This window comes from Somniosus microcephalus, chromosome 1 (genome assembly GCF_052327205.1).
Source record: "Somniosus microcephalus isolate GS21.2 chromosome 1, FLI_Smic_1.0, whole genome shotgun sequence".
NCBI classification, from domain to species: Eukaryota; Metazoa; Chordata; class Chondrichthyes; order Squaliformes; family Somniosidae; genus Somniosus; species Somniosus microcephalus.
Genome location: NC_140987.1, coordinates 184078573 through 184105590, shown reverse-complemented (window position 1 = coordinate 184105590; position 27018 = coordinate 184078573). Strand labels below are relative to the sequence as shown.

At 44.1% G+C, this 27018-nt stretch overlaps 1 protein-coding gene across 3 annotated transcripts in view; it reads right to left on the bottom strand.

The window, feature by feature from the left end:
- chd1 (chromodomain helicase DNA binding protein 1) overlaps positions 1 to 27018 on the bottom strand; it is a 198448-nt gene that overhangs the window by 102689 nt on the left and 68741 nt on the right. For 2 of the 3 annotated variants that reach the window (XM_085987895.1, XM_085987912.1), the window contains 3 exons: positions 15833 to 16043; positions 11886 to 11990; positions 10787 to 10863 (listed from right to left, as the gene is read on the bottom strand). In XM_085987895.1, coding sequence (XP_085844021.1) covers positions 10787 to 10863; positions 11886 to 11990; positions 15833 to 16043 — 393 coding nt within the window. The remainder of the gene's footprint in view (positions 1 to 10786; positions 10864 to 11885; positions 11991 to 15832; positions 16044 to 27018) is intronic. The other variant, XM_085987904.1, reaches the window with a different exon arrangement.

The following is a 27018-nucleotide window of genomic DNA, read 5'->3' as shown; positions in this document are numbered from 1 at the left end:
CAGGTCCGGCCACATCTGTGTAGAGAGAACAAGCCAATGTCGACTCGAGTCTGGATGACCCTGCATCAGGTGGGGTTACATGTAGCGTGACATGAACCCAAGATCTCTTGAGGCCGTCCTCATGGGTGCGGAACTTGGCTATCAGTTTCTGCTCGACGATTTTGCGTTGTCGTGTGTCTCGAAGGCTGCCTTGGAGAATGCTTACCCGAAGATCGGAGGCTGAATGTCCTTGACTGCTGAAGTGTTCCCCGACTGGGAGGGAACACTCCTGCCTGGTGATTGTTGCGCGGTGTCCGTTCATCCGTTGTCGCAGTGTCTGCATGGTCTCGCCGATGTACCATGCTCCGGGGCATCCTTTCCCGCAACGTATGAGGTAGACAACGTTGGCCGAGTCACAGGAGTATGTACCATGTACCTGGTGGGTGGTGTCCTCACGTGTGATGATGGTATCTGTGTTGATGATCTGGCGTGTCTTGCAGAGGTTGCTGTGGCAGGGTTGTGTGGTGTCGTGGTCGCTGTTCTCCTGAAAGCTGGGTAATTTGCTGCGAACGATGGTCTGTTTGAGGTTAGGCGGCTGTTTGAAAGCGAGTAGTGGAGGCGTGGGGACGGCCTTAGCGAGGTGTTCGTCGTCATCGATGACATGTTGAAGGCTGCGAAGAACATGGCGTAGTTTCTCCGCTCCGGGGAAGTACTGGACGACGAAGGGTACTCTGTTGGTTGTGTCCCGTGTTTGTCTTCTGAGGAGGTCTATGCGATTTTTCGCTGTGGCCCGTCGGAACTGTCGATCGACGAGTCGAGCGTCATATCCCGTTCTTACAAGGGCGTCTTTCAGTGTCTGTAGGTGTCCGTCGCGTTCCTCCTCGTCTGAGCAGATCCTGTGTATTCGCAGGGCTTGTCCATAGGGGATGGCTTCTTTAACGTGGTTAGGGTGGAAGCTGGAGAAGTGAAGCATCATGAGGTTGTCCGTGGGCTTGCAGTAGAGTGAAGTGCTGAGGTGTCCGTCTTTGATGGAGATTCGTGTGTCCAGGAATGAGACTGATTCTGAGGAGTAGTCCATGGTGAGTTTGATGGTGGGATGGAACTTGTTGATGTTATCGTGTAGTCTTTTCAGTGATTCTTCGCCGTGGGTCCATAGGAAGAAAATGTCGTCGATGTATCTGGTGTATAGCGTTGGTTGGAGATCCTGTGCAGCGAAGAAGTCTTGCTCGAACTTGTGCATGAAGATGTTTGCGTATTGGGGTGCGAATTTGGTCCCCATGGCTGTTCCGTGTGTTTGGGTAAAGAACTGGTTGTCGAAGGTGAAGACATTGTGGTCAAGGATGAAGCGGATGAGTTGTAGGATGGCGTCTGGAGATTGGCTGTTGTTGGTGTTGAGTACTGAGGCTGTCGCAGCGATGCCGTCATCGTGGGGGATACTGGTGTAGAGTGCCGAGACGTCCATCGTGGCGAGGAGTGTTCCTGTGATTATCTCTCTGCCGAGGTGTGATAAATGGCAGTTGGAAAGGTTACCTGTAAACATCTGACATGATTCTCTGACTATATAAGCTGTGTCTTTATGCATTTCTCCACTTCACCTGAAGAAGGAGCAGCGCTCCGAAAGCTTGTGATTTCAAATAAAGCTGTTGGACTATAACCTGGTGTTGTGTGACTTCTTGTATTTAACTATGACATTTGAACTAATCCATCTTCAATTATTTCATCATTTTTATCTTTTATATATCTAATTCCTCACTGTTATTATTGTACTTTTATTATTGTGCTCAACAATTTTTGCTATATTTCTCTCATGCCTTTTTTACATTCCTAGTACCTTTTTAACTCCTTTTAACATTTCCTTATCAAAGTAGTTGTTCTTTTTCCCTGTTGGTTTTATATCTTATGCTTTTCTTCCAAATGTCTATTATAATTTCTTTATTTAGCCATTATGAAGACAGCTGGGTTAGCTTGTGATTATTTCTCTTTTGTATAATTGTTTTGCATGTTAATATAGTTTTAAATGTTTTCCATTTTTCAACTTTTTTCAGGAATGTATCCTTCTTAGTTTCTTTTAGTTTATCCCCTATTCCATCAAAGTTTGCCTTCTTGAAATTATGTATTTTCATCCCAGCCCTGCTGGCACTCATTGCCAGAGAATCTTACATTTGATCATATTATAGTGATTGGCCCCCAGAGGTTTCAATACCTATAGATTGTGGATGCCATCCTGATTGCTTTCAAGTTTAGATGTGAGCCCTCTTTAATAGGGTCCATGACATATTGTGTCAAGAAGCAGTCTTGTGCCATCCTTTCCAGCTCAGATTCAATCGCTATACTTCCAATTGGGCATTTCCAATTAATACTTAACTGGTTGAAGTCACCATTATTATATCATTAACAATACACCCATCTAAACTCAACACACTGTGTTGTCTTCCTTTACCTAGAGGAATGGTGCCAGGGGGAGGGATTCAAATTCCTGGGACATTGGAACCAGTTCTGAGGGAGGTGGGACCAGTTCAAACCGGATGGTTTGCACCTGGGTAGGGCCGGTACCGATGTTCTAGGGGGAGTGTTTGCAAGTGCTCTGGGGGAGGGTTTAAACTAAAATGGCAGGGGGTTGGGAACTTGAGCAGGGGGACAGAGGAAAGGGAAACAAGGATAAAAGCAAAAGACAGGAAGGAGAAAAACAAAAGTGGCAGTCAGAGAAATCAACGGTTTAAATCAAACATGGCCACAGTAAATAATAATTCTAATAGGTCTAAGAGCGTTAAAAAAACAAGCCTGAAGGCCTCGTGTCTTAATGCGAGGAGCATTCGTAATAAGGTGGATGAATTAGCTGCGCAAATAGAGGTGAACGAATATGATTTGATTGGGATTACAGAAACGTGGCTCCAGGGTGGCCAAGGCTGGGAACTCAACATCCAGGGGTATTCAATATTCAGGAAAGATAGGCAAAAAGGAAAGGGAGGTGGGGTAGCATTGCTGGTTAAAGAGGGGATTAACACAATTGTAAGGAAAGATATTAGCTCTGATGATGTAGAATCTGTATGGGTAGAACTGAGAAATACCAAGGGGCAGAAAACGTTAGTGGGAATGGTATATAGACCTCCAGACAGTAATGCGGAGGTTGGGCATGGCATTAAAAGGGAAATTAGAGAAGCGTGCAATAAGGGCACAGCAGTCATCATGGGTGATCTACATATAGATTGGGCTAACCAAATTAGTAACAATACTGTGAAGGAGGAATTCCTGGAGTGTTTACGTTTTGGTTTCCTGGACCAATATGTCGAGGAACCAACCAGAGATCAGGCCATCTTAGACTGGGTATTATGTAATGAGAAAGGATTAATTAGCAATCTTGTTGTACGAGGCCCCTTGGGTCGGAGCAATCATAATATGATCGAATTCTTCATTAAGATGGAGAATGAAGTAGTTGACTCAGAGACTAGGGTCCTCAATTTAAATAAAGGAAACTACGATGGTCTGAGGCGCGAGTTGGGTAGGATTGATTGGGGAATGTCACTCAAAGGGTTGACAGTGGATAGGCAATGGCAAACATTCAAAGACAGCATGGATGAACTACAGAATTTGTTCATCCCAGTTTGGCATAAAAATAAAACAAAAAAGGTGACTCAACCGTGGCTAACAAGGGAAATTAGGGATAGCGTAAGATCCAAGGAGAGGACATATAAGTTGGCCAGAAAAAGCAGTAAACATGAGGATTGGGAGCAGTTTAGGATTCAACAAAGGAGGACAAAGGGAGTAATTAAGAAGGGGAAAATTGAATAGGAGAGTAAGCTTGCAGGGAACATAAAAACTGACTAAAAGCTTTTATAGATATGTGAAGAGAAAAAGATTGGTGAAGTCAAGCGTAGGTCCCTTGCAGTCAGAATCAGGGGAATTTATAATGGGGAACAAAGAAATTGCAGACCAATTAAATTCATATTTTGGTTCTGTCTTCACAAAGGAGGACACAAATAACCTCCCAGAAATGTCGGGGAACATAGGGTCTGATGAAAGGGAGGAACTGAAAGAAATCAGTATTTGTAGGGAAATGGTGTTAGGGAAATTGACGGGATTGAAAGCCGATAAATCCCCAGGGCCTGATAATCTACATCCTAGGGTACTTAAGGAAGTGGCCCTAGAAATAGTAGATGCATTGCTGATCATCTTCCAACATTCGATGGAATCTGGAACAGTACCCATGGATTGGAGGGTAGCTAATGTTACCCCACTATTCAAAAAAGGTGGTAGAGAGAAAACAGGGAATTACAGACCGGTAAGCCTGACATCGGTAGTGGGGAAAATGCTAGAGTCCATTATAAAAGATGTAATAGCAGAGCATTTGGAAAACAGTGACAGGATCGGACAAAGTCAACATGGATTTACAAAAGGTAAATTGTGCTCGACTAATCTACTGGAATTTTTTGAGGATGTAACTGGTAAAATAGATAAGGGAGAACCAGTGAATGTGGTGTATTTGGACTTTCAGAAGGCTTTTGATAAGGTCCCGCATAAGAGATTAGCGTGTAAAGTTAAGGCACATGGGATTGGGGGCAAGGTATTGTCTTGGATAGAGAACTGGTTGGCAGACAGAAAGCAAAGAGTTGGAATAAATGGGGCTTTTTCCGAGTGGCAGGCAGTGACTAGTGGGGTACCGCAGGGATCAGTCCTTGGACCCCAGCTATTCACAATATATATTAATGATCTAGACAAGGGAACTTGATGTAATATCTCCAAATTTGCAGACGACACAAAGCTGGGTGGGCGTGTGTGCTGTGAGGAGGATGCCGAGAAACTTCAGGATGATTTGGACAAGTTGGGTGATTGGGCAAAAGCATGGCAGATGCAATATAACGTGGATAAATGTGAGGTTATCCACCTTGGTGGCAAAAACAGGAAGGCAGATTATCTGAATGGCAATAGATTGGGAGAAGGAGAAGTGCAACGAGACCTGGGTGTCCTTGTGCACCAGTCGCTGAAGGTAAGCATGCAGGTGCAGCAGGCGGTTAAGGCAGCAAATGGTATGTTGGCCTTCGTAGCGAGAGGGTTTGAGTACAGGAACAAGGCTGTCTTGCTGCAGTTGTACAGGGCCTTGGTGAGACCACATCTTGAGTATTGTGTGCAGTTTTGGTCGCCTTATCTGAGGAAGGATGTTCTTGCCATGGAAGGAGTTCAGCGAAGATTCACCAGGCTGATACCTGGGATGGCAGGAATGACGTATGAGGAGAGATTGGGACAATTGGGCTTGCACTCGCTGGAGTTTAGATGAATGAGAGGGGATTTTATTGAAACTTATAAAATTCTGACAGGACTGGACAGACTAGATGCAGGAAGGATGTTCCCGATGGTCGGGGAGTCCAGAACCAGGGGTCACAGTCTAAGGATAAGGGGTAGGCCATTTAGGACAGAAATGAGGAGGAATTTCTTCACCCAGAGTGTGGTGAACCTGTGGAATTCTCTACCACAGAAGGCAGTAGAAGCCAATTCATTAAATATATTCAAGGAGTTGGATATATTTCTTAAGGCTAAAGGAATCCAGGGGTATGGGGAGAAAGCAGGGACCGGGTACTGAAATTGGATGATCAGCCATGATCGCATTGAATGGCGGAGCAGGCTCGAGGGGCCGAATGGCCTACTCCTGCTCCTATCTTCTATGTTTCTACCCTAGCTGATCTGTAGTGGACCCCAATTATTCATCCATTCCTTTGCTTTTAAAAAAAAATTTCAACAATATTGTTGCATATTCTTTCCTTCCTGAAATGTTGTTTCACATCCACATTACTGTATATCCAATCTATCATATTGTTTAACAATCTATATCGCTCTATCAAATTAACTTTCATCTTCTTGCATGAACCATATTTCTACAATCTCTATGACACCATATTTTGCTTGTGCTACATTTGCTTTAAATTATTTTCAGTATCGCACCTGGGAAGCCCCAAAGATCCTCGAACTGTCAAGGGCAGGGACATTAATAATGCTGTGACCAGGCCAAAAATTCAAGTGTACAACTATCTATATGGTCTAGGTGAATGAAGATGATCATTTCCAGAAGGGGAAATTAACAAAAAAAAACTGAATGGCAGGAGAAGGAATCAGGAAGATACATTCTCGCATGGATGTTAAACTTGCTTGTGGGTACAATCATGGTACAGGAAACTTTCGATTTACCGGCACCTAAATAACCGGAAATCTCGGTTAACTGGCAAAATTCAGGAGTAGGTTCAGGTAAGTTTTATTACTTGCCTTCCTCGATCTGTTGCTGTGCAAGGGTGTGGCTGCAGCTGTTGCTAAGCTACAGATATGCTTGGAACTTGTGGCCATTGTTCTGAACCGGTTGCTAAGCAACAGGGTTTGTTGCTTTATACGGAGCTCTTAGCTCCGTATCTTTTATTATAACTTTCGGTTATCCGGAATTGTTGATGAACCGGCACCACGTCGGTCCCATCGGTGCCGGATAAAAAAAAAGTTTCCTGTATGGATCATCAAAGTCTTGTATCTGTAACCACATTAGTAGAAGTCTCCTGGGATTGCAATGCTGCTTTTCACCCTCAATGCGGTATGGCCAGCCTCCCATCTGCCACCCTCCAAAAACTTAGTCATCCAAAACTCTGTTGCCCATATCCTAACTCGCACCAAGCCCTGTTCACCCATCACCCCTGTGCTCACTGACCTATATTGTCTCCCAGTTGAGCAACACCTCACTTTTAAAATTCTCATCCTTGTTTTCAAATCCCTCCATGGCCTCGCCCCTCCACATCTCCGTAACCTCCTCCATCCCTACAACCCTCCGAGATATCTTTGTTCCTCCAATTCTGGCCTGTTGCACATCCCTGAATTTATTCGTTCCACCATGGACGGCCATGCCTTCAGCTGCCGAGGCCCTAAGCTCTGGAATTCCCTCCCTAAATCTCGCCCTCTTTCTACCTCTCTTTCCTCCTTTAAGATGCTCCTTAAAACCTACCTCTCATCTGCACCAATATCTCATGTGGCTTGGTGTCAAACTTTGTTTGATAACGCTCCCGTGAAGCACCGTTAAAGGCAGTATATAAATGCAAGCCGTTGTTGTATCCCATATGATTTTCTGTTCATGATGTTTTGTACTTTGCTTCAATTTTATTGAAAATTTCAATTGACCCAGCATCCACAACATTTTGGGGAGCAAGTTTCAGATTTCCACTACTCTGGAAAAAGTGCTTTCTAATTTCACTCCTAAATGGCCTTGCTGTCTTGTTCTGGATTCCACCACTAGAGGATATAGTTTCTCTGTATCTAACCTATCGAATCCCGTTATCATTTTAAACATCTTAATTAGATCACCCTCAACCTTCTAAACACAAGGGAATTCAAGCCAAGCTTATGTAACGCGTCCTTATAATTTAACCTTTTAAACCCTGGCATCATTCAGGTGATTTTGTGCTGTACTCCCTCCAAGGCCAAAATATCCATCCCGAGGTGTGGTGCCCAAAATTGAACACCGTACTCCAGCTGGGGTCTGACCAATGTCTGCACAACTGAAGCACAACTTCCTCCCCTTTGTATTCCAGCCCCCTTGAGATATAGGCCAACATTCCATTAGCTTTTTTGATTACTTTTTGTACCTGTGCACTAGCTTTTAGTGATTTGCGTACAGGGACACAAAGCCCTTTTGCTCCTCCACAGTTCATAGTCTCACACCATTAACAAAATATTTTGATTTATCTTCCTCAGATCTATAGTGCATAACCTCATACTTCCTCACATTGAACTCCATAGTTTTGTCCACTCACTTAATCTGTCTATGTCCCTTGCAACTTCCTGCTCCCATCCACACAACTTACGGTGCCTCCTAACTTAGTGTCATTTAAGAAAATATTAAGGTTTGGAGGCTATAGTCATGAGGAGCAACTAGAGAAACTGGGGCTCTTTCCAAATGAATCTAGAAGGTTAAGAGACAATCTGATAGGTGTTCAAAACTGAGGTTTTTGATAAAGTATAAATAGTTTTTTTTAAAAATATTCACTGATCAGAGCATCAGTAAATAGGGGGCATGAATTTAAAACCACCACAAAAAGGATGAAGGGAGAGGTTAGGAGAATTTTTTTTAATGCAAAAGGTAAATCGTGCTTGACTAATCTACTGGAATTTTTTGAGGATGTAACTGGTAAAATAGATAAGGGAGAACCAGTGGATGTGGTGTATTTGGACTTTCAGAAGGCTTTCGATAAGGTCCCGCATAAGAGATTAGTGTGAAAAGTTTAGGCACATGGGATTGGGGGCAAGGTATTGACTTGGATAGAGAACTGGTTGGTAAACGAATATGATTTGATTGGGATTACGGAAACATGGCTCCAGGGTGGCCAAGGCTGGGAACTCAACATCCAGGGGTATTCAATATTCAGGAAAGATAGGCAAAAAGGAAGGGGCGGTGGGGTAGCATTGCTGGTTAAAGAGGGGATTAACACAATTGTAAGGAAGGATATTAGCTCTGATGTGGAATCTGTATGGGTAGAACTGAGAAATACCAAGGGGCAGAAAACGTTAGTGGGAGTGGTATATAGACCTCCAAACAGTAATGCGGAGGTTGGGGATGGCATTAAAAGGGAAATTAGAGAAGCGTGCAATAAGGGCACAGCAGTCATCATGAGTGACTTTAATCTACATATGGATTGGGCTAACCAAATTAGTAACAATGCTGTGGAGGAGGAATTCCTGGAGTGTTTACGGGATGATTTCCTGGACCAATATGTCGAGGAACCAACCAGAGATCAGGCCATCTTAGACTGGGTATTATGTAATGAGAAAGGATTAATTAGCAATCTTGTTGTACGAGGCCCCTTGGGTCGGAGCGATTCATATGATAGAATTCTTCATTTAAGATGGAGAGTGAAGGGGTAGGCCATTTAGGACAGAAATGAGGAGGAATTTCTTCACCCAGAGAGTGGTGAACCTGTGGAATTCTCTACCACAGAAGGCAGTAGATGCCAATTCATTAAATATATTCAAGAAGGAGTTGGATATATTTCTTAAGGCTAAAGGGATCAAGGGGTATGGGGAGAAAGTGAGAATACCAAGGTCAAGGAAATAGAAACAAGAAACTGTGAAGGCAGCAAGTAGTAAAATAAAAAGGCTAATATGATCTTTGGCTGCTAATATGGCTGGCACCCACAATGTCACACCTTGCTGATAGGAACAATATAAGGCAGCGTGCAGAAGTTATACAGACAATAGGCGATCAGAAAACGCATTACCATGATTGCAAACGCATTACCATAATGTTTAGGTGATCGTGAACACATTACCAGGATGTTTACTTAGCTGTAACCCATTCAGTTAAATGTGACTTCTTTATTTCAAACTGCCAGGCCAGGAAATCAAATTAAATGTATACGTGCACAGCTCAGGATTGGTGCAGGAATATACGAGGTGTTAATGTCTTCTCAAATGCAAGTATAATAATGTAGCACACTGTATGACAAATTGCTTGCTCTGTTGGGTTTGTCAGACTCTTGCAGGAGTCGGTGCCGACATTTCAGAGTAAGACTCCGCGGAAAATAAATCGTTTGAATTCTCCAGTTGCATTCGACTCGGTGATTACTGAACCAGACTGAGGGTAAAAGAATCCGTTCTATCATTAGCAGGGACCGGGTACTGAATTTGGATGATCAGCCATGATCGCATTGAATGGCGGAGCAGGCTCGAGGGACCGAATGGCCTACTCCTGCTCCTATCTTCTATGTTTCTATTGTTAGGACATGGAACCCCCTATAGAAACAGTGGTAAAAGGAGAATCCATATCAGCTTTTAAAAGGGATGTGTGTAAATATTTAAGAAAGAAAAATTTAAAAAGTTTTGGGACTGGGGTTGGAACTAAATGGCTAGCTAACTCAGAAAGATGGTGCAGGTGCAATGAGCCAAATGGGCTCCTTCTGTGCTCTAAAATGCTATGATCTGGCTACCCTTTCTAGTCAAAGATTTCTCCTGGAAATCACATGTATTAAAGAGTATTTAGTTATCTTCAAATTGAGAAACCTACGTGAAGGGTCAAAGCCATGGTACAGGATACCAAGGTATGAAGAAATTAAGACAGACAAAGCGATGACAAGTTTGGGTTTAAGTGCCTGCTAACTAAGAGAGAAAAACAAGGCAGAAAGGAAGAGGTCCCCTATTTTGAGGTCTTGGGAAACACTGCGTTACAACACAGTGAAGCTACAACATGGAAACAGGGCACTCAGCCCAACCAGTCCGTGTCGACGTTTATCCACACGAGCAAATGAAAGTGAATCGAAGAAGAGGAATATCTAAATTTGTACAGTTGGAGCGTACAAGAAGTAAGGAAGTTGCATGGAGTAATGACTACATAGAAGCACTGACAAAACAGAAACAAGAAAGATGATGGGGAGTTTGGGGGGGGGGGGGGTGGGGAGGTGCGGGGAAGAGATAACGAGAGAGAGGCAGAGAGAGCGACCGCACGACAGAGAGCATGTGCGAGCAACAGCGAGCATGAGATTAAAGACCAGAGAAGACAGAAGGATTGCTTTTCAGATGATATGTATTGAGTTTTGAATTTTGGGGAGGAAGGTATTTTTAAGACTTTATTACAACCTATACTGCATTCAAAGTGTCATATGAAATCTTAAATTATAATGAGCTCTGTTTCTGTTCATCTGCCATTCTACTATAAATCTTATTCAAAATTACTTTCTGCATACACAGACTTCAGTAAACTTTCTGCAAATATGCTATGCTAAGAACAGATCATCTGTGAAAGACAATAAAAGCCACACTTAACCATAAACAATCAGTAGAAATATAGGCTTACTCTCTGCGTTTCACATGTCTAGCAGTGTTCTCGGAGGACGAATCATCCTCAGAATCTTCACTGCTTGATGATTCCTGCTGAAACATAAGACAATGCAAAATAAATCTGCCCTGTAAATGCACGGAGCTCAATAGCTACAGTTGTGGAGGTGAATGTTACTTTCACCAATTTAAATTATACTGCAAAAAGACAACACAACCCCTGGTCTTTTATAGACTCTTCAAGGGGGCCGGGGGGGGGGGGGGGGGGTAGATTTCATAACCGTCAAGTCCAAGAAACCAATTTTAATGAATTAAAGGTTAGACTTTAAACCTAGTTTATGTATTTAACAATTGGACCCACTAGAAAATCATCAAGCTCAAATCCAATTTGATGAACCTTTATCCATAACAATTGCTATTCAGTATAGTTCAGTTACTGTACAAGATCAATTCATTCACACTGCAGCAGTAAATTTTGTTCCTTTTTTCAAATTCCATTATAATTTAACAGCTGCACCTTAAATCTTGGATATATTATTTTTAAGGATAAGGGATGACAAAAATTAGAGTACCTGTTCACTGACATTAGAGACATGCAGAGCATGCACTGGGGATACTTCATAACATTTCAAGATGAAGTCTTAAGCAAGAATTCTCTGTAAAAATGAAGTTGACATTGCTTTGATCTTGAATGTTTGTAAAATTAGGCACCAAAAGTAGATCAGGCTCTGTTAGGTTTCTTGGAGAACTACTGTAGAGGCACTGGATAGATTTCCAGTGGTCTCCATAACCCCCTTCACTGTGCCCGGTATTGAATACTATAATTGTAAACGGTAGGAGGGCAAGACGAAGACAAAGCAGACCACGAGATGGACCTTGCTTGGAATTTCATTAAAAAGAAATTAGCTTGGTCCCAGCGGCTAATGATTTTATGTCCAAATTGAATTGAATGACTATTATTGAAGCAGAATCAATGTGAATTCCCAGGTTTGCTGTATTGCTTTGCTACAAACTCATTGCTGTATGAGCTCATGTTGGTAGCCTTATCAAAGTTCAATAATTGCCTGCTCTAGTGTAATAAAAGCCTCTCAGCTACTAATTTTAATCAAATTTCAAACCTCTGAACCGTTGTTTGAAGAAAGCTGCTGCTGTAGTTGTTGTTGCTGTTTCCTTATCATGGCAGATCTCTGAACAGCTAAAATACTTGGATTTGATTTCCAAAACTGCAACAAGAGAGAGAGAGGAGGGATCAAATTTCAAAACTTACAATGGTCATCTAAACCCTTGAAATGTCGATACTACAGAAAATCTCCCATTGCACACAATCTGGCATGCTTGCAAGATTTCAGGTCAACAGTTTTTTCTGCAGCCACCAGGATATGACTAATTCTGGCCTTACAATTTTACTGGCAATCTAAAGGTTAATGCAAACATTTAAAATTTTCCTGCCCCCAATTACAGGAAACTTTGGTTTATCCGGAGGTTTATGTCCGGAATACTCGATCTAATGACAAAAATCAGGAGCTGTTTTCTGTAAGTTTTTTTAGATCTCGTTTTTTTCCCCCCAGTAAGCCACTGCAAGGTCTGTAGCTATAGCAAGAGCTTCAGCTAGAGACGCTTGCAGCTGCAGCCGACTCTTTAGAAGCTGTTGCTAAGCAACAGTGTTTGTTGTCAGGTACAGAGATGAAAACCTCCATATGCTTCAACATTAACTTTGTATGTCCGGCAGTTTCGATAGATCGGCAACACGCCGGTCCCGGATATCACAAAGTTTCCTGTATTATATATTTTTCACCCAATTGTAGTTTTTTGTCATTCATTGCATCATGCTAAATGGGATAGATTCAGAACAGATCCAGCAGCTCAAAACTGGGCATCCATGAGGCACTGTGGACCATCAGCAGAATTCCACCACAATCAGTAACATCATGCCCCGGCATATCCCTCACTCTACCATTACCATCAAGCCAGGGGACCAACCCTGGTTCAATAAGGAGTGTAGAAGAGCATGCCAGGAGCAGCACCAGGCGAGGTGCCAACCTGGGAAAGCTGCAACACAGGACTACATGCATGCTAAAAAGCAGAAGCAGCATGCCATAGACAGGGCTAAGCGATCCCACAATTATTCACAATTTGATTCACTCCATGTAATATCAAGAAATGGCTGAGCGCACTGGATACAGCAAAGGCTATGGGCCCTGACAACATCCCAGCTATCATGCTGAAGACTTGTGCTCCAGAACTAGCCGTGCCTCTAGCCAAGCTGTTCCAGTACAGCTACAACACTGGCATCTATCCGACAATGTGGAAAACTGCCCAGGTGTGTCCGGTCCACAAAAAGCAGGACAAATCCAATCCGGCCAATTACCGCCCCATCAGTCTACTTTCAATCATCAGCAAAGTGATGAAAGGTGTCATCGACAGTGCTATCAAGCGGCACTTACTAATTACCTGCCCAGTTTGGGTGCCGCCAAGACCACTCGGCTCCCGACCTCATTACAGCCTTGGTCCAAACATGGACAAAGGAGCTGAATTCCAGAGGTGAGGTGAGAGTGACTGCCCTTGACATCAAGGCAGCATTTGACCAAGTGTGGCATCAAGGGGCCCTAGTAAAACTGAAGTCAATGGGAATCGGGGGGAAAACTCCCCACTGGCTGGAGCCATACCTAGCACAAAAGAAGATGGTTGTGGCGATCATCACAGCCCCAGTACATCGCTGCAGGAATTCCTCAGGGCAATGTCCTAGGCCCAACCATAGAAGATAGGAGCAGGAGTAGGCCATTCAGCCATTCGAGCCTGCTCCGCCATTCAATGCGATCATGGCTGATCATCCAAATTCAGTACCCTGTCCCTGCCTTCTCCCCATATCCCTTTAGCCTTAAGAAATATATCCAACTCTTTCTTGAATATATTTAATGAACTGGCCTCCACCGCCCTCTGTGGCAGAGAATTCCACAGGTTCACCACTCTCGGCGAAGAAATTCCTCCTCATTTCAGTCCTAAATGGCTTACCCCTTATCCTTAAACTATGACCCCTGGTTCTGGACTCCCCGGCCATCAGAAACATCCTTCCTGCATCTAGTCTGTCCAGGCCTGACAGAATTTTATAGGTTTCGATGAGATCCCCTCTCAATCTTCTAAACTCCAGTGAGTATAAGCCCAATCGACACAATCTCTCCTCATACATCATTCCTGCCATCCCAGGTATCAGCCTGGTGAATCTTCACTGCACTCCTTCCATGGCAAAATTGTCCTTCCTCAGGTAAGGCGACCAAAACTGCACACAGTACTCAAGGTGTGGTCTCACCAAGGCCCTGTACAACTGTAGCAAGGCATCCTTGTTCCTGTACTCGAACCCTCTTGCTACGAAGGCCAACATACCATTTGCCTTCTTAACTGCCTGCTGCACCTGCATGCTTACCTTCAGCGACTGGTGCACAAGAACACCCAGGTCTCTTTGCACTTCCCCTTCTCCCAATCTATTGCCATTCAAATAATAATCTGCCTTCCTGTTTTTGTCACCAAAGTGGATAACCTCACATTTATCCACATTATTGTGCATTTGCCATTTTTCTGCCCAATCACCCAACCTGTCCAAATCGTACTGGAGTTTCACGACATCCTCCTCGCAGCTTACCCTCCCGCCCAGCTTTGTGTCGTCTGCAAATTTGGAGATATTACATCCAATTCCCTCGTCCAGATCATTAATATATATTGTGAACAGCTGGGGTCCTAGGACCGATCCTTGCGGTACCCCACTAGTCACTGCCTGCCACTCGGAAAACGACCCGTTTATTCCAACTCTTTGCTTTCTGTCCGCCAACCAGTTCTCTATCCAAGTCAATACCTTGCCCCCAATCCCATGTGCCTTAATTTTGCACGCTAATCTCTTATGCGGGACCTTATCGAAAGCCTTCTGAAAGTCCAAATACACCACATCCACTGGTTCTCCCTTATCTATTTTACCAGTTACATCCTCAAAAAATTCCAGTAGATTAGTCAAGCATGATTTACCTTTTGTAAATCCATGTTGACTTTGTCCGATCCTGTCACTGCTTTCCAAGTGCTCAAGCAGTCCATACCCGCATGCAACAAGACCTGGACGACGTTCAGGCTTGGGCTGCTAAGTGGCAGGTAACATTTGCGCCACAGAAGTGCCAGGCAATGACTATCTCCAACATGCGAGTGTCTAAACACTGCCCCTTGACATTCAATGGCATTACCATCACCGAATCCCCCACCATCAACATCCTGGGGGGGGGGGGGGGGGGGGGGGGGTGACCATTCACCAGAAGCTTAACTGGACCAGCCACATAAATACTGTGGCAGCAAGAGCAGGTCGGAGGCTAGGTATTCTACAGCGGGTGTCTCACCTCCCGACTCCCCAAAGTCTTTCTACCATCTACAAAGGCACAAGTAAGGAGTGTGATGGAATACTCTCCACTTGTCTGGATGAGTGCAGCTCCAACACTCAAGAAGCTCGACACCATCCAGGACAAAGCAGCCCGTTTGATTGGCACCCCATCTACCACCTTAAACATTCACTCCCTCCACCACCGGTGTACCGCAGCTGCAGTATGTACCATCTACAAGATGCACTGCAGTAAGGCTTCTTCGGCAGCACCTCCCAAACCCACGACCTCTTCCACCTAGAAGGACAAGGGCAGCAGACGCATGGGAACACCAACACCTCCAAGTCACACACCATCCTGACTTGGAAGTTTATCGCCGATCCTTCATCGTCGCTGGGTCAAAATCCCGGAACTCCCTACCTAACAGCACTGTGGGAGTACCTTCACCACATGGACTGCAGCGGTTCAAGGCGGCGGCTCACCACCACCTTCTCAAGGGCAATTAGGAATGGGCAATAAATGCTGGCCTTGCCAGCGACGCCCACATCCCATAAAAACAAATTTTAAAAATGCAGGAAACTGTGTGTGGAATTCCAAGGACAGATACGTCAACTGCAATTTCAAGGACCATTTCTTAAAATCAAAATTGAATCTAGCATTATGTTTTTCAGACAAATATGAAGTAGTCACACGAACACACTTGTTATATTCACCTCTGCTCCATCAGTTTTTGGAACTTTGCTTTCAACTGGTCTCTTTCCTCTGGATGACGATGCATTACTTTCTGAGCCAGATGAATCGGAATCAGATTGGCTGCCCGAGTCTGAACCGCTGTCAGAGTCACTGGAGTCATTGCTATCTGATTGGCTGCTGCTTCCATCACTGCTGCTCCCAGAACTTGAGCCAGATTCCTTGTCCGATTGGCTAAAAAAAAAAAATCTGCATTTTACTAATACAAATCAGCCGATACACACAACTTGATCAAATCTTCTCTGCAATTAAATTTTGCCTAATATTTTGAAATAGATTTCTGCAAACCGGTCTGGAGATAAGAACAACTTGCATTCGAATAGCACCTTTAACGCAGTAAAACATCCCAAGGCGCTTCACGGGAGCGTAATGATACAAAAACTGAGAGCCAAAGAAGGAGGTGCTAGATCAGGTGACCAAAGGCTTGGTCAAAGAGGTAGGTTTTAAGGAGCATCTTGAAGGAGAGCGGTGGAGAGGCAGCGTGGTTTAGGGAGGGAATTCCACAGATTAGGGAATGGACACCTGAAGGCACGGCCACCAATGGTAAGTTGGAGGAAGTGGGGGATGCACACGAGACCAGAGTTGGAAGAACGCAGAGTTCGCGGACAGCTGTAGGTCTTGAGGAAATTACAGAGATAGGGAGCAGGGATTTGAGCACGAGGAAGAGAATTTTAAAATCAAGATATTGCTGGACCGGGAGATAATGTAGATCAGCTAGAATAGGTGTGATGGGTGAACAGGGCTTGGTGCAAGTTAGGATATGGGCAGCAGAGCTTTGGATGATCTTAAATTTATGGAGGGTGGAAGCCAGGAAGCTGGCCAGGAGGGCAGAGTATGGAGTTTGTGGCAGGGAGCAAAGACAATGGCTTCAGTCTTCCCAATGTCTCATTCAAGAAAACATCATCTCATCCAGGACTGGATATCAGACAAGCAGATTAACATCACAGAGGCAGTGGAGGAGTCGAGATAGAGTTGGGAGTCGTCAGCGTACATGTGGAACCTGATGTATTTTTGAATGAAGTCGCCAAGGGGCAGCATGTACATAAGGAGTGGGCCAAAGATAGGTAATTGCACAGGAGCGGGAAGAGAAGCCATTGCAGGAGATTTTCTGGCTACGACTGGATAGATAAGAGTGGAACCAGGCAAGGCAGCTTCTCAGCTGGACAAGAGGAGAGACATTGGAGAAGGATGGTGTGGTCAACTGTGTCAAAGGTTGCAGACTGGTAGAAAAGGATGAGGAGGGATAGTGCACCATGGCTGCAGACACATAGAATGTAATTTGTAACTTTGACTAGGGCCACTTCAGTGCTGTGGCAGGGGCGGAAACCAGATTGGAGAGGTTCAAACATGGAGTTGCGGGAAAGGTGGGCATGAGTTTGAAAGGCGACAACACTTTCGAGGACTTCGGAGAGAAAAGGAAGGTAGTTTTCAAGGATGGGTAGGTTTTTTTTTTTTAGGATGGGGGTGAAGATAGCAGATTTGAAAGAGGGGGACAATACCAGAGGAGAGAGAACAGTTTGCAGTATCAGCTAGCATGGGGGCCAGGAAGGCAAGTGAGGTGGTCAGCAGTTTCGTGGGAATAGGGTCGAGAGAGCAGGAGGAGGATCTCGTGGACAAGATGAGCTCAGAGAGGACACAAGGATAGGCAAGAAATTAGAGGAAGATGCAAGTTCTGGACTAGGGAAGGGGGGGGATCCTTGAGGGCAGTTTGGCTTGGTGGGGAATGGGATTGGAGGGTTCTGTCAGAGGTAGCTGAATGAATGGTCTCAATCTTAGTGATAAAGAAGTCTATGAGCTCCTCGCACTTGTTGATATCAGGGAACTTTCTTCAGTTTATGTGATCATTATGCAAATTAGACAAAGGTAGGACAAACACTCAAGTGATTTTTTTGGGGGGAACCTTAGTTTCAAGTAATGAAAAAATATTAACTTGATCCACTGATTATACTGGTCTGAATGCTTATTATTTCCTACAGAAAATGTGATGAACTGTTTTAGCACTTTAAATGTCTTTATACGGGGAGAAATTATTTCTGGAAGTTACACCCGAGAAAGAAATTGTGAAGCAGAGGGAAGGAAATGGGTGACTGCCTTCAGGGTGAGATGACAGGAGGATTAGTACAGGAAATTCTGTGGGTCTGCATTAGTCTGATAGGGATATCGTTCTCGTTACCTATGGAGGAGGACACAGATGCAGGCACAACGGAGGGTAAAGCATGGTATCATAAAGCAAAGACTTACCCATGGGAGAAAAGGGAGAGACAGTATTTCAGAACTGGCACATGCTAGTAATGAGGGATGGACAGCAATGACCTGAAGGCCTAACTGGTGCTTTGCCTCCCTATTGCTATTGTATGAGACATAAGAGCAGAAAGGATGAAAAACTCCTGGATAGAGAGAGAAACTAGACAAATCATAACTCACATAATAACCAAAGTCATACATTGACTTGATTATGTCAATGCTTGCTTTGCTAGTCTGCCATTGTCCACCCTCCACAAACTCCAATTTGCCCAAAACTCAGTGGTCCATATCTTGTCCTGCACTTAGATGCACTCTCCCATCCTCACAGACCTACACTGGCTCCCCACCGCCAATTTAAAATCCTCATCTTCATCTTTAAATCTCTCAATGGCTTTGTAACCCCCCCTACCTCCACAACTTTCTCCATATAACCCCCCCCTTCCCAGAGCTGGTTTTTCTGCCCACTTCAGCCTCCTGTGCAGCCCACCACCCTTTGTTACCACAGCCCTACTCTGGAACTCCTCCCTGAATTTCTTTGTCTCTCTAGTTCTGTGTTAGTCTTCAAAACTTCCTCAAAATTCACTTTCAAACTAGCCTTCAGTCACTGCCCCAACCTCCTTCCCATGACTCTTCCTCCCATGATTCCTTTGTAAAATGTCTTGCATTTATGTAGTGCCTTTAACATGCAAGTTTTTGTTAGAGAATGCATGCCTTGCAGAGGGAGCTTGGAGCATTAGGTTCTAAATTGAAGTGCAAGATTTCAATGAGTGTTAGAATAAAATTTTGCTGGACAAGATTTTGCTGGAAAAGACACAAACAACAAATTCGCTGACTGGGACTAATTGAATCACTGCACAGTGAGACATGCCACGCTTACACATGGCTGGAACAAAGTTCATCTCGTGTCCTGACTGGGACTAATTGAATCACTGAGGACTAACAAGGTTCACTGGTATCCTATTATCGAACTAATCACATTCCGCCGGTGACGCGGACAGAACAAGACGGAACGAAGACCTGAAGAGGCAGAATTGGCAACACAAGTGTGTAAACTCCTGACTGGAGGAAAATAACGATATGCGCTAATAAACGAATTGATTGGATGAATGTAAATGATCTAAAACCAACTTCTTGGAATTGTATATAAGCTCGGCACGTACTACAATCGGGGAGAAGGTGCTCTCGCAGACCGCGTGGTTGCAGACGCTTCTCCCAGAGCTTTGTCATTTAATAAAATTGTCTCTCTTACTCAAAGTCTAGTTTCCAAGGAATCATTTTTCCTACAACAATAGCAATATTCTAATTATTTCCAATGGCACATGCAGAACCAGTCAGGCAAGAACAGGTTAGGCATGCCAATGCATGACGAGCAAAATAGTGTAGAAGGGAAAGTTGTATAGATTCCTAGAACATTGGAACAAGTTCTAGGATGAGGAAAGCTGAAACCAGTATGCAAAGAATTACACAGAATATACAGCACAGAAACAGGCCATTCGGCCCAACTAGTATGTACTGGTGCCTTTCAGCATATCTTTCTATTCCCTTTTCTCTCATGTACTCGTTTAGTTTCCATTTGAAAGCATCTAAGCTATTTGCCTCAACCACTTCCATGGTAACATGTTCCACATTCTAACCACTGAGTAAACAAATTTATCCTATTTCCCTATTGGATTTATTAATAACTATTCTGTATTTATGTCCCCTAGTTTTGAATTCTGTGCAACCCATTCATAATTCTAAAGACTAATGGGACTGACGCCCATGCATGATTTGATTTAATTTAATAAAAATTGCAGGAAACTATCTATCTGTATTTTTGATGTTGGTACAGGTAAGCAGTTATCCATTTCAAATATGTGACAATTACTCCAATAAACCTGTTAGTAGAGTAGAAGCTAATTATAACTATTAATCTAAGCCTATTTACCTCAGTTGTTCTAGAATACAACCCATCGAAAGTAACCTCACATAATTTATCTATAGGATAGCCACTTGCCATTACGAAGGTCCAGTAATGTATATGGTTATGAAGAAAATGAACCTTTCACAACCTCATGATGACCCAATGCGCTTCACTGCCAATGAAGTACTTTTGAAGTGTAGTCACTGTTGTGATGTGGGAAACGCAGCAGCCAATTTGCACATGGCAAGGTCCCACAAACAGCAATGAGATAATGATCAGATAATGTGGTTTCTTGATGTTGACTGAGGGATAAATATTGGCCAGAACACTGGGAGAAGTGTTCTGCTTTTCTTTAAATAGCGTCATGGGATTTTTTTTATTGGTTTAACGTCTAACCCAAAAGAAGCACCACCAAAAGTATAGGATTCAAGACTCTGAAGGGGGGCTTGAACCCACGACCTTCTGACACGGGGACGAAAGTGCTACCACTGAGCCATGGCTGATAAGAGTGGCACAGAACCAAATCTTTTGAAGTCTCAATATTTTGGGATGTGCCAATTTTGAGAAGATCAGTAGAAGTGTTTTATTAGCTAAAGCTAAAACAGAATCAAGGGTTTTCTTATTGGAAATTGACAGTGAAAATTCACATTAAACACATTTGAAATTGCTAGAAGTTAATCTAAAATTTTAATTTCAATTGCTAATTTTAAAACAGGCCAAACTGCACGGGGTGGATGGACACAAACCAACATACTTAAACTAGCTAGCAGTTTTGCTACAAATTGGTGAGGGACCAAGAGAAGCGGCTAATTTGGTTATGGTGCCTGTTGCATACCAAACTGTAGAAGAAATGGGAAGCACTCCCAGTTTGCAAAGGAGCATATAAACAGAATGAATCACTCATTTTTCATGTTCAGCATTATGCTAATACATTGCCTACTTTTACCTACGTTAAAGATGGCGGGGTAAATTTGGGATGTGGGGCACTTGCTTCATCAAAAACACTCTTTTAAAAAAAATTTGTTCTTGGGATATGCTTAACGCCAGCAAGGCAGCATTGATTGTTCATCCCTAGTCATCGTGAGGGCAGTAAGAGTCAACTAGAGTGTGGGACTCGGGTCACATGTAGGCCAGACCAGGTAGAGATGAACCAGCTGGGTTCTTAGGATAATTCAGCAGCTTTCATGGTATTTTTTTTTTTTTTTTTTAATCAGGTGCCAGCACACAAATTACCAGATTTACTGAATTTAAACTCCCAATTTGCCATGGTGGGAGCTCTCGGCGGTTAGTCCAGTATTATAACCACTAGACCACCATACTCCTGATACTATAATTGCAAAATACTGCGGATGCTGGAAATCTGAAATAACAACAGAAAATGCTGGAAATACTCAGCAGGCCAGGCAGCATCTGTGGAGAGAGAAACAGAGTTAACGTTTCAGGTCTGGGACCCTTCATCAGAACTGGAAAAAGCTGGAGATGTAACAGATATTAAGCAGGTGCAGAGACAGGGGGGGGGGGGGGGGGGCGGTTAGGAGGGGAGAGGAAGAAATAGAAAGAACATCCTGTACTTTTGTAAGAGGCAGGAAAGATAAAATGTTGCAAATGGGAATGGCAAAAAATCATACTGCATGAAAAATGGGGGCAGGGATTATTATCTGATATTGTTGAACTCAATGTTGAGTCCGGCAGGCTGCAAAGTGCCCAATCGAAAGATGAGGTGCTGTTCCTCGAGCTTACGTTGAGCTTCATTGAACAATGCAATAGCCCGAGGACAGAGAGATCAGAGTGGGAGTGATGCGGTGAATTAAAGTGACAGGCGACCGGAAGCTCAGGGTCACCCGTACGGACTGAACGGAGGTGTTCCGCAAAGCGGTTGCCCAATCTGCGTTTGGTCTCCCCAATGTAGAGGAGACCGCATCGTGAGCAGCAAATACAGTATATTAAATTGCAAGAAATACAAGTAAATCGCTGTTTCACCTGGAAGGGGTGTTTGGGGCCCTGGACAGTGGGAAGGGAGGAGGTAAAAGGGCATGTGTTGCATCTCCTGCGCTTGCACGGGAAGGTGCCAGGTGAAGGAGCAGGGCTGTTGGGGGTGATTGAGGAGTGAACCAGGGTGTCGCGGAGGGAGCGGTCCCTTCGGAATGCTGAAAGGGGAGGTGAGGGGAAGATGTGTTTGGTGGTGGGATCACGTTGGAGGTGGCGGAAATGGCGGAGGATGATCCGTTGAATGTGGAGGCTGGTGGGGTGAAAGGTGAGGACAAGGGGAACCCGATCGTGGTTCCGGGAGGGAGGGGCAGGGGTGAGAGCAGAAGTGCGGGAAATAGAACGGACACGGTCAAGGGCCGTGTCAACCACGGTAGAGGGGAATCCTCGGTTGAGGAAAAAGGAAGACATGTCAGAAGCACTAGTATGGAAGGTGGCATCGTCAGAACAGACGCGGCGGAGTCAGAGAAACTGGGAGAAAGGAATAGAGTCCTTACAGGAAGCGGGGTGGGAGGAAGTGTAGTCCAGGTAGCTGTGGGAGTCGGTGGGCTTGTAGTGGATGTTTGTTGAAAGCCGATCGCCAGAAATGGAGACGAGAAGTCAAGGAAGGGAAGGGAAGATCCTGATACTGCTGTAGTTGGAGCTGCAATGGGTATTTTTAATGTTAAAGACTGGGACACAAAATAGCTGCTATTTTCTAGTGAGTCATCTCAAGACTGCGCAATCTGGCCACCATCCCTCAAAATACTTTCTGAAAAATTTTTCAGTTGCCATTTACCAAAATAAAGACAAACAAAATAGAAAGTTTGAAAATTACATATTTCACAACATGATTAAATTTATTCAGTGAATTATATTTGTATCTTAACACCTTCATTGAAGTTTTTCCATTTGAAAGCCTTAAGCTCTCCTCAAAACCTGGGCTGGCAGTTGATATTTTTGCCCAGAGCCAGGACTCTGCGAGCTGAATTTGAACTGTACAGTTTGGTGGGAGGAAGAGAGAACAGGCTGGATAAGGAAAGGGGGGGTGGGGGGGAAAGAGAGGAAGATGGGAGAGGGAAAGGAGAGGGAAATGGGAGGGAACCTGGTGGGCATCCATCCTAGTATAAGTGAGTGGGAGTGGGAAGTGGAGCGAGAGTCAAGGGTAGAACTTAAAGTGAAGGGAAAATACAGAGGTTGAACACATAGTTTATAGGGCAAGAGGTTGGGGTAGCAGTGTGAGTGAAGGGGTGGTAGGAATGGTAATGGACAGTGCGTAGGTGAAGGAGTGAGGGGGGAAATGCACAAATGATTGGAGTAGGGATGAAATGGGAGCTGCTGAAGGCCATATTCTTTGTACAACCCCCACCCGTGTGATTGGTGGCTCCTTTCCCCACCATACCACTCATCACCACCTATCCAAAAGGGGAGGCGGGGGGCGGGGGAAGCGAGAAGCGGAGGCGGGGGAAGCGAGAAGCGGCGGCGGGGGAAGCGAGAAGCGGCGGCGGGGGAAGCGAGAAGCGGGGGAAGCGAGAAGCGGAGGAAGCGAGAAGCGGAGGCGGGGGAAGCGAGAAGCGGAGGCGGGGGAAGCGAGAAGCGGAGGCGGGGGAAGCGAGAAGCGGAGGCGGGGGAAGCGAGAAGCGGAGGCGGGGGAAGCGAGAAGCGGAGGCGGGGGAAGCGAAGCAAAAAGCAATAGAGTAGAAAGAGATACATAAGTAGAAGAAACACAAACAGCAATCTTGCATAGAATATATGAGCAGAACTGTATAAAACACTAGTTAGGCCATAGTTGGAGTACTGCCTACAGTTCTGGTCACTATATTACAGAAAAGATGTGATTGCACTAGAGAGGGTACAGAGGATATTTACGAGGATGTTGCCAGGACTGGAGAATTTCAGCTATGAGGAAAGAGTGGATAGAAACATAGAAGATAGGAGGAGTAGGCCATTCAGCCCCTCCAGCCTGCTCCGCCATTTAATAAGGTCATGGCTGATCATCCAAATTCAGTACCCTGTCCCTGCTTTCTCCCCATATCCCTTGAGCCTTAAGAAATATATCTAACTCCTTCTTGAATATATTTAATGAATTGGCTTCAACTGCCTCCATTGGTAAAGAATTCCACAGGTTCACCACTCTCTGGCTGAAGAAATTCCTCCTCAGCCCAGTCCTAAATGGCTTAACCCCTTACCCTTAGACTGTGACCCCTGGAATGCTGGGTTTGTTTTCTTTGGAACAAAGGAAGCTGAGGGAGACTTAATTGAGGTGTTTAAAATTATGAGGGGCCTAGATAGAATGGATAGGAAGGACCTACAGGAAACTCTTTTTTATCCGGCACCGACGGGACCGGCGTGGTGCCAGTTTATCAAAAAGTCCAGATGAGAGAGAGTTATAATTAAAAGGTACGAGAGCTCCGTACACAGCATCAAATCCAGGCTTCCCTGTTGCTTAGCAACAGGTGCAAGAAGCCCAGCCACAGACCAAGCGTCCCTGTTGCTTAGCAACAAATGCAGGAACCCCCAATTACACAGCCAAGAATCAAGAAACGGCCACTAATATGAAGAAAAACTTAACTGAACCTACTCCTGAATTTTGCCGGTTAACCGAGATTTCCGGTTGTTTGGGTGCCGGTAAATCGAGAGTTTCCTGTATTTTCCTGAGCAGAGGTCAATTACTAGGGGGTATAGATTTAAATTAATTGGTAGAAGGATTAGAGGAGAGTGGAGGAGAAATGTTTTCACCCAGGAGGTTGGTGGAGATCTGGAACTCGGTGCCTGAAAAGGGTGGTAGAGCAAGAAACCCTCATCGCATTTAAAAAGTACTTGGATATGCACTTGACCTACAGGGCTACAGACCAAGAGCTGGAAAGTGGGATTCGGCTGGCACGGTGTTTTTCGGCTGGCACAGACACAATGGGCCAAACGGCCTCGTTCTGTGCTGTAAATTTCTATGATTCTATATGACGACATACAAGACAAAGTGGCCACATTCTACCATGTGTAATGCCACAGGAAATCGACTAGTATTAAATTTGATACGTAGGATGCGCGCTATCATAAACAGTCACGTGCACATTCTTCCCAACGATAAAAAGTATTATAGTGCTTGGATTACCGGTTATGTCTATATAGGTGGCACTGTGATGGGAGCTTTAAACGCTAAGGATGGCACAGATTCACCCATTCTGTTGTCCCATAGAGTAGGGGATACCAAATTTATAAGGTAAAAATACATGTAACTAGTTATCTTAATTTCTTAGTAGTTTCTACTAAGTGATTTTTAAATCGTTATGTTTTTATATGCTTTTTCCCCTTCTAGACCTCCTGATCCTGTTTGTCACTTACACTTGCCTCTGGATACCCATAAGACAAAGTACAGGAAATTTTCTGGTATCCGGCACTGACAGGACCGAGCTGGTGCCGGTCGATCAACACTGTCGGAGAAACGAGTGCTAATGTTAAAACATATGGAGCTCAGAGCTCCGTCTGAAGCAACAAACCCTGTTAACAGCCTCAAAACAGTCGGCGCAGCTTGCAAGCGTCTCTGTAGCTAAGCAACAGCTTCAGCTAGACGCTTGCAGAGCCACGAATGGAGAAAAAAAGCAACGAAAAGTAAAAAAAGTTATCTGAACCGACTCCTGAATTTTGCCGGTGGATAGAGCATTCCGGATATTTAACCACTGTTTAAACGAAAGTTTCCTGTAGTCCATTATTTCAGGTAACCTTTGGTCTTTCCTCCTCTACTCTCCACATGGTCTCTGCCTATTTTTTTGAAGAAATCTTATTTTATTTTATTTTTATTTTTAAAAAGTGGAGTTTCTTCAACTTCAAGCCACCCCGCTTGACCTATGATGATGTATGTTCTTCTCATGCCCATAGGTGATTAGTAAACTCTCACAATTACATTTTTTAAAATACAAATTTCCTCAATAATTTAAAACAAAGAATGCTTCCAACAAATGTTCCATGAGGTTATAAAAGGCACGATATTAATGTAGTGCTTTATTTCTTCCCTCTCCCCTCCATTTCCCCCGTGGGCCCATTATTTTCTTGACCTGAACCCTGCACTTGGCCTCACCTCCTTATGTGCCATACCATGGGAAATCAACTAGTACTTGTATATCTAAATAAAGCTACAGAAATAGTAGCACTAAAAATCATCTTTGCATAGAACTATCTTGTCAGAGACGGTCTTGACAGATTGCTGACAATCTTTTTAGCATTGGTTGAGTGCTTTTTGTTTTAAACTTTGATTTAGTAGCATACTTCTTTATTGTAATGCATTACTGAATGGGCCAAACTCTCTCCAAACTCAACCTCAAAAGGTCCAAAGCTTCAAGTGCCGTAATTCTCCAAACTCTGACTGATGGACAAAGCATGCAAAAGTTAATTGCATCCTATTGTGGTAATAATAGCTCAGTCGAGGTAACATACACAGTGCAACATCCCAAAATTCCAGGACTGTAGTTGATAGATGGCACTAATCCATAGCCAAAACCACTAGTTGGACGATATTAATGCCCTTTTATCAGCAGTGGACATACCGGCATAAGTAGCCTCCAAAAAGTGCATGCACAATGTGGTGAAAATGGCAATTTCAGAACACATTAGTTCTACTACTTCAGTGACACCTTTCAACACTGGCGTAAAGTGCTTCAAAAAGTAAGTGTTCCTGGTGAAACCTTGATCTTAAGATGAATTGTCAAAGAGTAGAACATAAGAACATAAAAAATAGAAGCAGGAGTTGATCATACGGCCCTTCAAGCCTGATCCGCCTTCCATAAGATCATGGCTGATCTTCTACATCAACACCACTTTCCCACCCTATCCCTTGATTCCCTAAGTGCCCAAAAATCCATTGATCTCAGTCTTGAATACAGGAAACTTTTTTTATCCGGCACCGACGTGATGCCGGTTCATCAAAAATTCCGGTTAACCGAGAGCTATAGTAAAAGATACGGAGAGCCAAGAGCTCCGTATAAAGCAACAAACCCTGTTGCTTAGCAACAGGTGCAGAACAATGGCCACAAGTTCCACGCG